This window comes from Rhodotorula graminis (genome assembly GCF_001329695.1).
Source record: "Rhodotorula graminis WP1 unplaced genomic scaffold RHOBAscaffold_10, whole genome shotgun sequence".
Taxonomy (NCBI): Eukaryota; Fungi; Basidiomycota; class Microbotryomycetes; order Sporidiobolales; family Sporidiobolaceae; genus Rhodotorula; species Rhodotorula graminis.
The window spans coordinates 184,378-198,818 of NW_017264937.1; the positions used below are offsets into that span (position 1 = coordinate 184,378).

General features: G+C 67.5%; 7 protein-coding genes across 7 annotated transcripts; 1 reads left to right on the top strand and 6 right to left on the bottom strand.

Moving 5' to 3' along the window:
* Positions 1-58: 58 nt before the first annotated feature.
* Positions 59-1,539, bottom strand: RHOBADRAFT_45491 (uncharacterized protein; the record flags this gene model as incomplete). The annotated part of the gene is made up of 4 exons (XM_018414618.1): positions 59-245; positions 390-541; positions 644-1,014; positions 1,080-1,539. The coding sequence occupies 4 exons, from the start codon at positions 1,537-1,539 to the stop codon at positions 59-61; spliced, it is 1,170 nt and encodes a 389-aa protein (XP_018269578.1).
* A 381-nt stretch (positions 1,540-1,920) lies between these two features.
* RHOBADRAFT_38090 (uncharacterized protein) lies at positions 1,921-2,766 on the top strand (the record flags this gene model as incomplete). Its single annotated transcript, XM_018413490.1, has 4 exons — positions 1,921-2,118; positions 2,190-2,268; positions 2,337-2,425; positions 2,530-2,766. Coding segments are annotated over 4 exons (603 nt in total), but the record flags the coding sequence as incomplete, so codon positions are not given.
* A 688-nt stretch (positions 2,767-3,454) lies between these two features.
* Positions 3,455-6,025, bottom strand: RHOBADRAFT_38091 (uncharacterized protein; the record flags this gene model as incomplete). Its single annotated transcript, XM_018413491.1, has 10 exons — positions 3,455-3,710; positions 3,862-3,991; positions 4,069-4,166; positions 4,235-4,256; positions 4,330-4,646; positions 4,712-4,802; positions 4,879-4,957; positions 5,046-5,159; positions 5,226-5,816; positions 5,885-6,025. The coding sequence occupies 10 exons, from the start codon at positions 6,023-6,025 to the stop codon at positions 3,635-3,637; spliced, it is 1,659 nt and encodes a 552-aa protein (XP_018269580.1). The 3' UTR covers positions 3,455-3,634.
* A 173-nt stretch (positions 6,026-6,198) lies between these two features.
* RHOBADRAFT_16667 (uncharacterized protein) lies at positions 6,199-8,264 on the bottom strand (the record flags this gene model as incomplete). The annotated part of the gene is made up of 8 exons (XM_018412330.1): positions 6,199-6,470; positions 6,537-6,694; positions 6,765-7,116; positions 7,175-7,304; positions 7,364-7,528; positions 7,614-7,694; positions 7,759-8,001; positions 8,103-8,264. The coding sequence occupies 8 exons, from the start codon at positions 8,262-8,264 to the stop codon at positions 6,199-6,201; spliced, it is 1,563 nt and encodes a 520-aa protein (XP_018269581.1).
* Positions 8,265-8,537: 273 nt separating this feature from the next.
* RHOBADRAFT_45494 (uncharacterized protein) lies at positions 8,538-9,209 on the bottom strand (the record flags this gene model as incomplete). The annotated part of the gene is made up of 3 exons (XM_018414619.1): positions 8,538-8,652; positions 8,707-8,723; positions 8,844-9,209. 3 exons carry the CDS (start codon positions 9,207-9,209, stop codon positions 8,538-8,540), a joined length of 498 nt encoding a protein of 165 aa, XP_018269582.1.
* A 210-nt stretch (positions 9,210-9,419) lies between these two features.
* RHOBADRAFT_38097 (uncharacterized protein) lies at positions 9,420-11,361 on the bottom strand (the record flags this gene model as incomplete). Its single annotated transcript, XM_018413492.1, has 9 exons — positions 9,420-9,622; positions 9,687-9,806; positions 9,872-9,950; positions 10,008-10,053; positions 10,128-10,218; positions 10,281-10,351; positions 10,413-10,558; positions 10,630-10,719; positions 10,790-11,361. 9 exons carry the CDS (start codon positions 11,359-11,361, stop codon positions 9,449-9,451), a joined length of 1,389 nt encoding a protein of 462 aa, XP_018269583.1. The 3' UTR covers positions 9,420-9,448.
* Positions 11,362-12,086: 725 nt separating this feature from the next.
* On the bottom strand, positions 12,087-13,382 carry RHOBADRAFT_65352 (uncharacterized protein). The gene is made up of 5 exons (XM_018418688.1): positions 13,314-13,382; positions 12,938-13,196; positions 12,714-12,839; positions 12,404-12,626; positions 12,087-12,263 (listed from the first exon to the last, which is right to left on the bottom strand). Exons 1-5 carry the CDS (start codon positions 13,373-13,375, stop codon positions 12,238-12,240), a joined length of 696 nt encoding a protein of 231 aa, XP_018269584.1. The 5' UTR covers positions 13,376-13,382; the 3' UTR covers positions 12,087-12,237.
* Between the last annotated feature and the right edge of the window lie 1,059 nt (positions 13,383-14,441).

Consider the following 14,441-nt stretch of genomic DNA (forward strand, 5'->3'; position numbering starts at 1 on the left):
GTGAGAGAGCTTGCGATGCGGTTTGCTCCTCGCCTCGTCCCCCCCCCCTCCTCGAGCTCTACAGCCCCTCCTGCCTGTCCACCGCGTCCCGCAGCCCAATCCCGCCGGCCCCTCTCCTCCCCGACGTCGCACCCTCGGCGCCCTCGTCGTCGTCGGCCGGCACGAGGTTGGCCCACGAAACGGCGTAGTGCTCGAGGACGAGGTTGAGCTCCTCGACCTCGTCGATGCGCTCGAGGGCGTTGACGCTGTGGGCGAGGTGGGGCGAGGACGTGTGTCAGGGTCGATCGCTGGGCAGGTCGTGCGCGAGAGAGAGAGTGAGAGAGGGTGGGAGGAGAGGCGGCGAGGGGAAGAAAGAGAGCAAAACGAGAGGGAGAACACGCTCGACGCACCGCTCGAGCTCGTCCCTCGGCAAGCACCGCTCCCTGATCTCGCGCACCGTGCGGCTCCCGACCTGGCCCCGTGCCCCGGCGCGCACGAGGCGCGCCTCGAGGCTCTCGAGCGTTGGCGTGGCCGGGGCGCCGGGGAGCGAGAGGCCGCGGGCCTGCAAGACGTGCGGGAAGAGGGGACGAGGGGGGCAGGCAAAGGGTGTCAGGACTACGGAGAGAAGTGTCTCACGATGAGAGGGAGAGACTGGGCGACGCACAGCCAGGTTGCGCCGCATGACCTCGCCGAACTTGTCGTCGAGCCCGAACGGGTCGTACATGACGACGGCGCCTCCTGGTGCTCGGTCCTCGGCGCCTCCAGGTCGCGGGGCGCCCCACGTGCGCGCGAACCAGGCGAGGAGGGCGTCGGCTGCGGCGGGCGGGACGTAGACGAGGACGCACTCGAGGAGGAGGAGGGTCGGGAGGGAGGGCGAGAGGGGCGCGGTGCGAGTTGGTGCGGGAGGGTCTGACGAAGAGGGTGCCGAGGAGGAGGAGGTGGGAGAGACGAGGGACGAGGTGAGGCCGTCGAGGGAGCGGATGTCGCCGGGGAGGAGCGAGTACAGGGTCGACGACAGGCCCTGGCCGCCATGTTCTGCGCGCGCCCGGCACACAAGTCAGTCTCGCACCGTCGACGAGGTGAGAGAGAGAGGGACGCACCGACTTTGACGTTGCCGCCGAGGGCGTCGCGCAGGACGGGTTTCGAGGCGACGACCCTCGCCTTGGCGCTGGTTGCCTCTGGAAAGTCGACCTCGACCCAGTGGGCGCAGTTCCAGTCGCGGTGTTGTTGTTGGAACGAGTTGCGGATGCGCCAGAAGCGCGAGTCGGTGCCGGCGCCGAGCGATACGACCTGGCACGGAGACTGGTGCCCCACTCGTGGTCGGTGGAGGTCGAGAAAGTCGACGACGAGGCGGTCGATGGCGTAGGTGCGGGCGTGGGTACCGAGGTTGATCAAGGGCGGGCGGCGGTCGAGGTTCCTGCGTTGGGCGGGCGCGAGGAAGAGGGGCGAGATGGTGTCGTCGAGGTAGGCGAGCGAGGCGGCCGAGCACCGCGACACGAGCGCGTCCGTGTCGGTTGAGCGCACGGCTGCGTCTTCTGCGAGTGTGCTGTGGTGCTCCATGGCGCGGGCTGTGCTCTGCGAGCCAACAGGGGTGCGAGTGGGTCGGTCCGAGGTTGAGGTTGGTGGTGGAGCGACGAGAGTGACTCTCCCTCTCTCCCTCCATACCGAGAGACCCGCCATGAGCACCGACAAGGACGACTTTGCCGCCTACACCACCATCGGCGACCGCACCGAGCAACCCCAGGACACGCGCGCTCCCCTCCACGCCCGCTCCTCCGGCCCCTCGTTCCTCCCGCCATCAAAGCTCGAGGTGAGCCGCAGTGTCCTCGAGTCGAGTCTCTGGAGCAGGCTCCTGCATGTCCGCCCCTCCCGCCCTTCCCTCGAACCGCCCTCGCCCACTCTGCGCACCTTCCCCCTCCGCCTCCCCCTCCTCATCATCGAATGCCGGCCCCACCTCGCCCCCTCGCTCGCCCGCCCTCGCACTCACTCGCTGACCCACACGACCCATGCCCACAGCCCTACCTCCTCCTCGCCAAGTCGGCCCGCGGCGCAGGCGCCGCCAACCTCGTCTCGCAGGCCGTCGCCGCACCGGGCGTCTACGTCTTTGGCGAGCTCCTCGACCAGCCCTCGATCCGCGACGTGCGTCGCTCTCCCTCCCTCGTCCTCCTTAAGTCCGAGTCCCCGACTGACCCAGGGCACCCGCACCGCAGCTCGCCAACCACGAGCAGCACGCTCAGCAGCACCGCCTCCTCGAACTGTTCGCGTTCGGCACCTGGGCCGACTACGAGGGTGCGCCCCGACTCTCTCTCTCTCTCGGTGTGGAAGCACCCTGACTGACTCTCGCTGTCCACTCGCAGCCAACCGCGACAACTATCCGGCCCTGACGCCCGACCAGGAGACCAAGCTGCGCCACCTCACGGTCCTCACCCTCGCCTCGTCGCAGCGTGTGCGTCCCACCCTCTCTCTCGGCCTGTCCCTCCGTCCCTCGACTGACTATTCCTCACTCGCTCCCCCTCCTCGCCTGCGCGCGACCCCGGCCCCAACCCGCAGTCGATCCCCTATGCGCTCCTCCTCTCGCGCCTGTCGCTCCCGGACGTCGCCACCCTCGAGGACCTCCTCATCGCCGCGTTCTACGCCGGCGTCCTGCGCGGCAAGCTCGACGCGCGCGAGCAGCGCCTCGAGGTCCTGTCGGCTCAGGGCCGCGACGTGCGCCGCGACGAGCCCGCCGCCGTCGCCGAGGAGAGCATGGAGCTCGACCCGACCACCGCCACCGCCACTACCGGTGCCAGCACCGCCGCGCCGACCCCGTCGTCGCTCCTCGCGTCGCTGCGCATCTTCCAGTCGACGCTCGCGGGCCTGATCGCGTCCCTCTCGGCGCACCTCGGCGACCTGCACGCGCGCAACGTCAACGCCGACGAGCTCGAGCAGCTGCACGAGGAGCGCGTCGAGGGGATCGTGAGGGAGGCCGGGAAGAGGGACATTGACGGCGGCGCGGGTGGGGGCAAGAAGGGCGCCGCGGCGAGGAAGTCGGTCGTGCAGCCCCAGCAGGGGTTCGGCGCCGCGACCGCCGCCGCCGCCGAGGGAGGCGACATGGACGTCGATGCGGCGTCGATGCCCTTAGGCGGCAATGGCGGCGGCGGCGGTGGGGCCTTTTCGGCCTTCAGCGCGCTCACCGGCGCCATCGGGCTCGGCGGGAGCGGCAGCGGCACCGGCAGCGGCGGGAACGGTGGAGGGTCGCAGGGGCAGGGACGTGGCGCGGCGGGGAGCCCGACGGGCGGTGGGGCGGCCGCGAGGGCGAGGAAGCGCAACCGGCAGTGAGTGCTCGAGGGTGCGAGGGTGCGAGGGCTGGTTACGGACGCTTGACGATGATGTAGTACTCGACGAGGACTGGACGAGCAACGCTTGATGCGCTTTCTTTTCTTTCGGCACTTTTGCGAGCTCGCGAGCCCCCTCGAGAGCCGGCGACGACGACGACGAATGGACTGCGAGAGACTTTGCATTGCGAACGAACAGAGTGACAAGAAGGGGTCGGTACCGATAAAGATCAAGAGAGAGAGAGAGAGAGCAGGCACGAGTCGTACACGTCTTTGGCGAGACGGCGAAGGACGAGGGGGAGAAAGAGAGGGAGAGGAGGAGGAAGAGGGGGTTCGAGCGCTCAGAGCTTGGCCTTGCCCTCGGTCTCCTTGGCGGCGAGGACACGCAGGTCCTTGCGGAGAATCTTGCCCGATGGACTGTGAACGGGAGAGAGGGCGAGGGAGGAGGCGAGGCGAGGCGAGGCGAGAGAGGGAGAGGAAGGCGGGGAAGACGAAGCAGGGTCAGTGCGGTTCTCGAAAGCGAAACTCACGCCCGCCTCGAACGAGGGAGAGAAAGTCGCAAGCGCACCTCTTGGGGATGGCCTCGAGGATGAAGACGCCGCCGCGCAGGCGCTTGTGCGGCGCGAGCTTGTCGGCGACGAACGCGGCCACGTCCTGCTTGAGCGTCGGGCTCTTGGCGTGCTCCGGGTTCGGGACGACTGCAAGTGGGTAGTTGAGCGGTCAGTGAGGCTTCGCGATGAGGGAGAGGAGGTAGAGAAGGGGAAAGGGGACGCACTGTACGCCCGAGGAAGCTCGGTCGCGCGCTCGTCGGACCAGACGCCGATGACGGCTGCGTCAGCGACCAACGGGCATTCGAGCAGGCAGCCCTCGACCCTGCGAGCGACAGAGTGTCAGTGTCGCTCTCCGGGCTGACAAAAGGAGTGTGAGAGAGAGAGACGCACTCGGCGGGAGCGACCTGGAAGCCTGCGGGCGAGCGAGACGAGGGTCAGTGCGCCCTCGATAGAGAGAGGGAGAGAGCGAGAGAGAGAAGACGCACCCGAGTACTTGATGAGCTCCTTTGCGCGGTCGATGACGGCGTAGTAGCCGTCCTCGGTCCTGGTGCAGATGTCGCCCGTCATGAGCCACCCGTCGTCGGTGAGCGTCTCGCGCGTCGACTTCTCGTTCTTCGTGTACCGCAACATGATGTTGGGCCCGCGGAGCCACAGCTCGCCCGCCTCGCCCTTGGGCACGTCCTTGCCCTCGGGCGAGACGAGGCGCGCCTCGATCGTCGACAGGAGCTTGCCGACCGTGCCCGGCTTCGAGTCGCCGTTGGGCGGGATCATCGCGACCGACGTCGTCTCGGTCATGCCGAGGCTGTATGGGCGCAAAGGGTTAGAAGGCCACTCGAGAGGGAGAGGGGGCGAAAAGGCGGGACGCACCCTTGGAAAACGAGCGTGCGGCCCTTGAGGCGCTTGTGCAGGGCGCCCTCGAGCTCGGCGGACAGCGGTGCAGCTCCGCACAGGATGTAGCCTGAAAGAGGTGACGCTCGTCAGTCAGGGCGGGAGAGAGAGAAAAGAAAGGGGACCGGGGACGAGATCTGACTCACGAAGGGTCGACAGGTCGAACTTGTCGACGATCGGGTGCTTGGCGAGCGCGAGCGCAATAGGCGGAACGACGAGAGCAGTCTGCGGGCGAAGGAAAATCAGCCCGACGCGTTTGGGCAACTTGAGAAGGTCGCGAGAGGGGGAGGAGGAGGAAGGGACGGAGACGGACCGTGCACTTGTACTTCTGCACGCTCTCGAGCGCTTTGACGAGGTCGAACTTGGGGAGCACGACGCATGTGCCGCCGTTGTAGAACGTGAGGTGGATCATGACGACGAGGCCGAACTGCAGGGTTCACGAGGTCAGTGCTGGTCCCCTCGTTCCGACGACGCCCAGAGCGACGGGACGAACGATGTGGTACTGAGGAAGGACTGAGAGGACGGTATCCGCTTTGTCGAAGATGCCCTTGGTCTGCCGGGTCTGCAGCGTGCACGTCGTGACGTTGTGCGCCGAAAGGGCGACGCCCTTGGCCTTGCCGGTCGTCCCGCTCGAGAACGGCAGGTACGCGACGTCGCTCTTGGCCTCGTCGAACGTCGGGATGACGGGCTTGAACGAGTCGGAGCCGCGCAGGGCGTCGTAGGCCTTCATGCCCTGCGGGAGCGACGACGGGAGCTGGCCGTCCGAGCCGGGCAGGACGTAGACGTTCTCGTGGCTGAAGCCGGCGTCCTTGCACGCCTTGACGGTCACGTCGAGCGTGTCGGCACTGGCAAAGATGACGGCGGCGTCCGACAGGTCGATGGCGTGGGCGAGCTCGTCGGGGAGGTAGCTCGAGTTGGCGGTCGACACGACGAGGCCGGCGGCCTGGCCGGCAAACAGGAGGACCGGGTACAGGATCGAGTTGGGCGAGAACACGAGCATCGTCTGGCGGCGCTTGAGCTTGGCGACCTGGGTGAGGCCGTCGGCGAAGCGGAGCGACTCGCTCGCGAGCTCGCCGTACGAGACCTGCCGGGCGTGGGGTTCTGTCAGCTCAGGGACTCGGGCAAGGAATGTGCAGAGAAGATGGGGCGCACCTTCTTGCCGGTCAACGCGTCGATGAGAGCCGTCTTGCTCGGGTTGAAGTTGGGGTTCGAGGAGGAGAGCGTGAAGTCGAACACGCCGCCCTTGTGCTGCTGCGCGACCTCGACAGGCGGGAACGGGCTCGTGTAGATCATGGCCGCTGCTGTGCTGGTAGCTGGACGAGCTGTGGGTGAGGAGGGAGGGAGGAGCGAAGCGACGTCGCCGAGCTGCTGGCTGGCCCAGGCCGGCCCCTCCAAGGTTCCGATCCGGACTTGCGAGGAGAGGTCCCTCTTCGGGCTCCGGCGGCAGAGTGCAATGCGCGAGGGCGTTACAATGGCAGCGACGCTACAGCAAGCACGCCGCCGACCAGGTGCAGGCTCCCCGCAACGAGCGCATCGACCCGCACCTCCTGCCCCGGACCCGCCGCCGCTCCAGCCGCTCCTCGCACCACCTCGACCGCCTCCTGCACCGACCCGAGGACGTGCACCTGCGCTTCGCTCGGCTCCCTCCCCTTGCTCAGCTCGCGCCACGCCTCGGCGAGCTCGTGCTGCGTCGCGAGCGTCTCGAGGTCCTTGTCGTCGACGGCCTTGCTCGTCATGTCTGCGCGCGCGAGAGAGACAGGGTCAGGGACGGCGCCGACGTACAGGCAGGAGAAGGGGGACGCACCGCCGCTCGACGAGCCCGACGAGTACGTCGTGTTGGTGCAGAAGATGACGTGCTGGAACGGCTGCGACGAGAGCGACGACAGGAGGGTGCCGAGGAGCGACAGGCCCGAGCGGCCCGACGTGCAGTTGAAGACGAGGGCGCGCACGCTCGCGTCCGACCTGCAGAGAGAGGGAGAGGGTCAGGTGAGGCTCGGGGAGCGGAAAGAGAGGGAGAGAACCGAGAACGCACCCCTTGAGCGACGCCTCCTCGAACCACTCGCCGCAGCACTTGAGGCTCTCGACCGTGTGCGCACCGTCGAGGTACCACCGCACGCTCTTGACCTCGGGATCGGGCGAGACCTGGCACCGGCCGGGCCACCGAGTCTGCTCGAGCGCGGCGACGACGGAGGCCGGAATCGGGTCGGGCGCGACAAGGGAAGAGGGGAGGGAGGGGAGGGCCGAGGCGTCGGCGGGCGCGGTTGTCGATACGGGGGCGATGGACGAGCTGGAGAAGGCGGGAGGGCAGCGGGAGGAGGAGAGGAAGGACTGGACGAGGGCGACGGCGAGGGAAGCGTTCGAGCGCTGGTGGACGCCGGCGAGGCCTGTCGGGACACTGGGTCAGTGCGCGCAAGAGAGGACGAAGAGAGAGCTTGGACGCACCGAGCTTGACGTCCTTGAGCTGCGAGTGCTCGGGAATGACGGTGAAGGACGACGCCTTGAGCTCCTTTGCCCGCGACTCGAGCACGTCGAGCCCTTCAGGCTGCTGGATAGCGAGCGCCGGGACGCCGACCTGTACGAGGTCGAAAGTCAGGGCTGCGTCGAGTCGGGATGAGAGAGGGGGGGGCGCACCTTGTAGATGCCGCCCTTTTGGTGAGCGATTTCGGGGAGCGTCTTGCCGAGGACCCAGATGTGGTCGATTCCGAGCGCCGTGATGCCCGTCGTGACGGGCTGCGGCACAATGTTGGTCGAGTCGTACGTGCCGCCAATACCGACCTCGAGCACCGTCGCGTCGACCTGCTCGGGCGCGAGAGAAGGAGGTCAGCTCGGCCGGCGGAACGAGAGGACCCTGCGGCAGAGGGAGAGAGAGAGGAGGGCGCACCTTCTCTTGCAAGAAGACGTGCATCGCCAGGATGGTGAGGTAGCGGAAGTAGGCCGGCTTGGGCGGCATGTCGTCGCTCGTCTGCGTGCGCGAGGGGGCTCGAGGTGAGCGGTCGTCGAGGAAGGGAAGGGAGAGCGAGACGCACCGCCGCGTCCGAGTCGAGCTTGTCCCACACCTCCCAGAAGTAGCGCGCAAAGAGGCCCTCGGAGATGGGCTCGCCGTTGATGCGGATGCGCTCGCGGACGGCGACCATGTGGGGGGAGGTGTACAGGCCGACTTTGGCGGCTGGCGCGAGCTTGGTGAGGATGGTCGACACGAAGGCGCTGGTCGAGCCTTTGCCCTTGGTGCCCGTGATGTGCAGCACGTTCATCTTGTCGAGGTCGGAGGGCTGGAGGAGGGGATTGACGAGGAGGAGGAGATGAAGATGGTCAGCTCGCTCGCCTCCTCCCGTGCGGGTCCCGCGAGAGGGTGGACAGACTCTGGACGGACCTGGTATCCGACCCGGCGCATATACTCGAGCTGCTCTGCGAGCTGGACGTGGCCGCTCTTGCCCCCGCTCTTGCGGACGGCCTCGATGGTGGCCGCGTTCGACTGGAGCGAGTTGAGCGCGTCGACCGCCTCGGCGTAGGTGCGTGCTGCGGGTCCCGACATTCGAGCAAGCAGGCGCACGAGCGAAGCGTGCATGCGATGAGAGTCAAGCCTCTTCTCCTCCTGCTCGTCGTCCTTGACCTCGACCTCTCACCTCTCCCCGCTCGTTCGTTCTGCACGGTAGCGTCGCTCTCTCCCTCTCCAGCTAGCGCGCAGTATGAGGCAATCTCTCGCGCCTCCCACTCGGACGCGCTTGCTCTCGCCGCCGCTTTCCACTCGCTGCCGGACTCGCGCTGCAGTACACGCACGACGCCGTCGCATTCAACGCTCGAACTGCTACCAGTCGACGCGGACTGTCGCCTTGGTCTCGCCTGGCCCGCCGGCGGGCGCAGCAGCTGCCGCGACCCTGGCTGGCGGCTCCTGCTCCTCGCTCGTCGGCGCGTTGGTCGACCTGCAGGCGACGATGTCAGCTCTTGCTCCGAGCGAGGGCGAGAGGAAGACGCACTTGGCTGCACTTGATGCCTGTGCGTCGTGCACTGGTCCATCCTCCCGCTCCTCGACCGCTTCCGCAATCGTTTCGCCCTCGGCCGCCTCGCTCTGCGCTCCGCCGCCCGTCGCCTCGCCGCCCTGCTCCTCGTACACCGACGCGCCGACGTCGACTGTCCTCTTGCGCACGACGGGCCGCCGCTGGCGCAGGTCGCGCACCCGAGGGAGGAACGCCGCCGCCTCGTCGTCGACCTCGTCTCCTCCCGCTGCCCAACCCGACGGGCTCGAAAGCAGGCTCAGCACGTCCGACTTGTCGTCGTCGCCGTCGTTCTCCTTGCCGATCTCGCCGAAAGGTGTGCTGGGGCGAGTGGGCTGGCCGTCCGGGGTGGTGGTCGAGCGCGGCGGAGCTGGGCGGCGGACGACGGGTCGTCGAGCGGCGGTGGTGCGGGCGAGGACGGGCTGGAACGGGCTCGAGGGCGGGTCGGCAAGCTCTCGAGGGATGGGCGAGCCGCGAGACGACATCGACGGTGTGGGAGGAAGAGCGAGAGAGAGTCGGAAAGCGAGCTGGCCGGCGACGCCGGGAGAGGTGCGAGCAGAGTGCGTCGGCGTGCTCAGACGGACGACGGCGCGAGCGCACGCCGCTCAAGAGCGTCGTCTCACTTTTCGGCCGCGTTGAGCGCAAGCTGGCGACGTCGAGAGAGCCGCTCGCGAGACGCAAAGGGAAACGTAAAGCCGAGTGCGACGACCTGCGATGCATCTCCTCACACGGCCCCCTCGACCCGGTCCATCTCCCTCCCTTCCTCCTCGACCGTCTTGCGCATCGCCTCGAGCCACGTGGCGAGCCTCGGCCGCGCCGACGAGGCGAACGAGACGGCGATGTGTCGTGCGTGGGCGAGGACGGGAAGGCGGCGGAGCGTGCGGCCGGAAAGGCCCTGCTCGAGAGCGCGCCAAGGGTCAGGTCGCGACGAGAGAGTGCGATAGGGAGGAAAGTGGGCGGACCTGGCACTGGTTGGCGAGCGAGAAGAGCAACTCGCTGCAGCGAGTCTCCTCGTCGGCGTCTTGCGCTCCTGCGCCGCCCGTCGACTCGAGCACCTCGAGGGCCTTGTACTCGTGCAGGGCCTGTACGTCTCGAGAGTCAGAGAGAGACTCTAGAGGAGAGGAGTGGAGAGGGAGAGGAGGCGCACGACAGGAGGGATGAGGCCGGCGCGCATGATCTCGTTCAGGCACGACTTGAGGATCCAGTAGACGGCGGCAGCAGGCGGTCTGTGGGCCGAACAGCGTCAGTCCGACTCGCAGGAGGAGAGAGGGCGGTGGACGCACAGGCCAATGTACTGCTTGATGTCGGCCCGGTCGATAAAGGCGTTGTCTGCGAGGCGGAACACGCGATCAGTCAGCACTGCCTCTCGGCAGCTCGGACAAGACGCAGAGACGACGACGCACCGATGGCGCCGGTGAGGTTGGACGTCGTCATGACGAGGCAGTTCTTGCGCGTCTTGAGCTTGTCGAGCTGCGTCAGGAGGGCGTTGACGACCTGCAGGCGCCCCGACCGAGTCAGTGACCGGCTCGCGACGATAGGGAGAGCAATCGACGCACTCGCAGTGCATCAGAAGGTTCCTTGCCCGACATGGCGCCCGCCCTTGCCGCCGTCAAGCTCTCAACCTCGTCTGCGTGCGGGAACGAGGGTCAGTGCTCCGGCTGATCGAGAGGAAGAGAGAGGGGACGCACCGATGAGGACGACGACAAAGCTGCTCTCGTCGTCGACCATGTCGGTGACCTGGGCAAACAGGCGCTGGACGAGCTTGCCCGACTCGGAGAACCACTTGCTGAAGAGCGAGTGCGAGTTGATCTCGATGAGCTTGCCTGACGCGTACCTGCATGAGAGGTTCAAGGATCAGGTCGATGTACACGAGGGAGTGTGCAGAGAGGGAGCACCGGGGCGCACCGGTCCGAGAGGCGGATGGCGAGCTTTTGAGCGAGCGACCGGCACAGGGACGTCTTGCCCGTTCCCGGCGGACCGTGCAGGAGGACGACGCTGTTCGAGCTCGACAGTCAGTGCGTGTCGGGCTCGTGGAGGGAAGAGGGAGGAGAGAGAGGGGGCGCACCGGTTCCACGTGACGATGTTGAAGTCGACGAGGGCGTCGCTGAAGAGCATGGTCGAGTAGATGTAGTTGAGGAGCTTGCCCTTGACGTCGCCGTCGTAGATGAGCGTGTCCCACACGCCCTCGAGGCTCAGGGACGGCAGCTCGAGGACCGACGCGGCGGGCACGTCCGAGTCGCCGTCGTCGTCGTTGTGCGGCGACGTGCTGAACTCGGTGACGCGCGACGAGGACGGCGGCTGGTACACGTGCAAGTGGAGCGAGACGGCGTCGAGAGGGACGGCGGAAGTAGCGAGGGCTGTGCGCGGGCGACGGTAGGGGTGAGTGAGAGAACCGAGAAGGTCGCGCCGAGGTGAGGACGAGAGGGACGTACTGCATTCGCCAATCCAGACCCGGTCGACGTTTTGCGCGAGGACGGCGACGTCCCGCCAGTCGTGCACCTCCGAGTGCGTGAGGAGCGTCTCGTACTCGGCGTCGAGGTGCTGGCTCATGAGCCGGCGGATCAAGTCGTACCGCATCGTCGACGTCGGCTTGAGGCGGACCTCGACTGCGAGCGCGGGCGCGTGGGTCAGTCTCATGATCGAGAGTGCGCTGAAGGCGCGAAAGTCGAGCGCACCATGAAGCGGGGGCAAGTCGTCGCTCCCAACGCTGCTCCTCCTGCTCGGGCCGCCCTCATCGTCCATCTGGCCCTCGCCCTCGCCCTCCTCCGTCTCGCCAGCCGGCTCATCTCCTCCATCGAGACCGTCGACCGCCCCACCGCCGCCATTGCGCAGGGAGAGCCGCGCCTGCGTCTCCTGGCTCAAGGCGAGCTCCATGCTGACGTCGTCCTGGTCGGCGAGCGCGAGTGTCGGTGCGGCAGGCGCGCTCGGAAGGCGTGGCGAGGTGCTGGACGCGACCTTGCGGGCCTGGGGCGGTGTCGCGGTGACAGGGTTGGCGAGCGCGATGTTGGACGAGCGCGAGGGCGAGAGAGGGGTGCGGGCTGCGGATGGCGCAGGCGTGGGCGGGGTGTACTCGAGGACGGGCATGCTCGTCGAGGTGCGCGCTCAAAGGGCTCGCAGCTGTTGCGTGAGCGGGTGGAGGGAGAAGGAGAGGTTCCGCGAGACAGGTGCTGTCGCTCGACGCGACGACCTCGCTCGTACGGCGTACTCTGGCGCTCGGCAGTAGCGCAGTACAGCAGGCTTTCGTACGCAAGTTTGCCACACGCGTCGAGCGAGCGTGAAGACCGCGTTCCCGCTCCAAACTCGAGCGACAGGTCGCCCTCCTCTCGCTCAGGCGCAAACGACTCGCGAGAACTGACATTCGTTTTTCAACCCACCGCTCGACCGCCCATCTATCCGCTCGAGTCGCGCCGAGCGCGCGATCCGGTCAGGACCGCGCGCCGACCCTCCTTGCGCCTCGTCACCTGGCTCCCTCCGCCGCGCACCGAGAATAAGCTGCCGTCTAGAGGGAGGCGCTTAGATGGCCTTCGACTTGACGAGGGCTGCGCGACGAGGAGGTACGGCGTCAGTAGGACGTCCTGAGGGCTACCGACTACGCAAGATGCCGCCGCCCGTCGCCCTCGACGACGAGCAGAGGCACCTTAGCGGCGAGGCACAAGAAGTGAAGGAGCGCTCGACGCACCCTCGACCTCGGCGACCGACGAGAGGAGGATGTCGCGCTGGAGCTTCTTGTCGCCAAGCTGCTTCTGGACGTTGCCGAGGACGGTCTGGACGAGGTCGCGCTGCTCCTGCTCGCGGAGCTGCGCCTCGTGGCGGACGTGCGAGTCGAGGACCGACTTGATCTCGGCAGAGATGGCCGCCTCCTGCTTGAGGCGGAACGTCTCGTGCTCGAGCTCGGCGGTTTGCTGCGGGGCCGGGGAGGAGAGGGTGGAGCGGGTCAGTCAGGGCTCGCTCTGAGGCACGGCTGCGGTCGAGAGAGAGAGGGTGCGCACCTTGGAGAGCTCGAACAGCTGCTTGGTGAGCTGCTCAACCTCCTTGAGCTCCTGGACCGACTCGATGCGTGCGCCGACAGCCTTGGTGTGGGACGCGCGCGACGAGTTGAGGATGTCCTTGACCTTCTGCTCGTCGGGAATGGGGAAGTGTGCGACACGCAGGTAGTCAGCAGTTTGCTCCTGTGCGCCGCCAGCGCCGCAGAGAGAGGGGAGAGGGGACGGACCTGGATCTGGCCGTCGGCCCACTCGCGGTAGGGCTCGCGGACGAGGCTCGAGACGTAGCCGAGGAAGATGACGAACGAGCCGAGGATGACGACCTCCTCGTTGAGGACAAAGAGCTCGTTCGAGATGGCAGCGGCCGAGGTCGCGGCGGTGAGGGTGACGATGCCGGTCTTGGAGATGAGCGAGTTGCCGGGGAGGGCGTCGATGAGGGCCGACGCCTTCTGGGCCGGTGCCGGGGTCGACGACGACGCGAGGCGGACCCTGCAAGTGGACGAGGTGCAAGATCGAGGCGCGGTCGAGGGAGGAGATGGGAGAGGGGGCCCGTCAGCTTTGTCCCGCACGCACGAGGCGTCGAGGGTGGAAGGAAAGGGGACGGACTGGGCGAGGGCACGGGGCTGAACAGCCTGGCGCGCAACACGGGCAGCAGTCGAGCGAAGCATGGCGGGCAGTTGGAGGCGAGAGGAGGGAGGGCCACCAGCCGAGAGCGCGAGCCAGAACCAAGGTCCGACTGTCTCCGCCTCGTCTCCTCGCCATCTGGTTGCTACGTGACGGCCCGACCGAGGCTTGCACGGCCGGCTACTGCCCCTGCGGCACCCGCCCCAGGCCGCTCAGCCGCCCGACGCCCTCGACCTCCTCCTCCTCGCTTCCGGTGCTCGCCCTCCTCTCGCTCGCCGCCATCTCTCTGTGCTGCTCGGGCGCTTCGACAGAGGCTCCTGGCTTTGTCTTTCGGAGGCCTGTGCCGAGCAGCGACTCGGCTCGCCGCCTCGTCGAGGTTCTCGCCGCTTCCGTCCGCGCCGGCAGAGGTCCTTCTGCCTCCTGCGCGCACCGTACGGCTCTCCGACTCCGGCAGCACAGTCGCGTTGAATGGGTGGCGCGGCTTGCTGGGATCACGGCTCTCGAGTGCCTGGCTCGAGCCCTGTCCGTTCTCCTGATGCCGGCGAACCGCGCAGAAGGATGTGCTCGTCGACTCTGCGGCACAGCTTGAGTGACGCTGGCCTCACGACGAGCATCTGCCTCGGCTCCACTTGTATTGCTCTGCGTCGCCCACCTTGGCGCGCTCTCGTCGCCGAGGGAGGACCTCGAGATCTGGTCGTCTCCTTTGACGACGGCCGCGCAGCGCTTGCCCGCTCTTCGAGGATTCTTGCCTCGCGCATAAGGCTCTTCAGGTCGCTCTCGCGATTATGGGCGGCGCAGCTGCTGCGCACCGAGCGTGCAGCGAGAGACCGGGCCGAGGTCGCCGCGAACGGAGCGGACTGGCGAGAGCGAGAGCGACTGGAAGCAGCTTTCACCGACGAAGTTTCCGCTCGTAATGTCGACGAGAACGCGATGGACGAGTCGGACGCGCTGCAGAGCCTGCGAGAGCGAGGTTCGACCCGAGAGGGAAGGGGGGATCCAGAGCAACACGGGCCTCGCTTCAACCCACTCCCCTCTCGCCAGGCTACCGAGACTACACGCCAGTCTACTCCGACAACCAGCCTCGAGAGCAGGCCCCGTCCACCGCCGCAC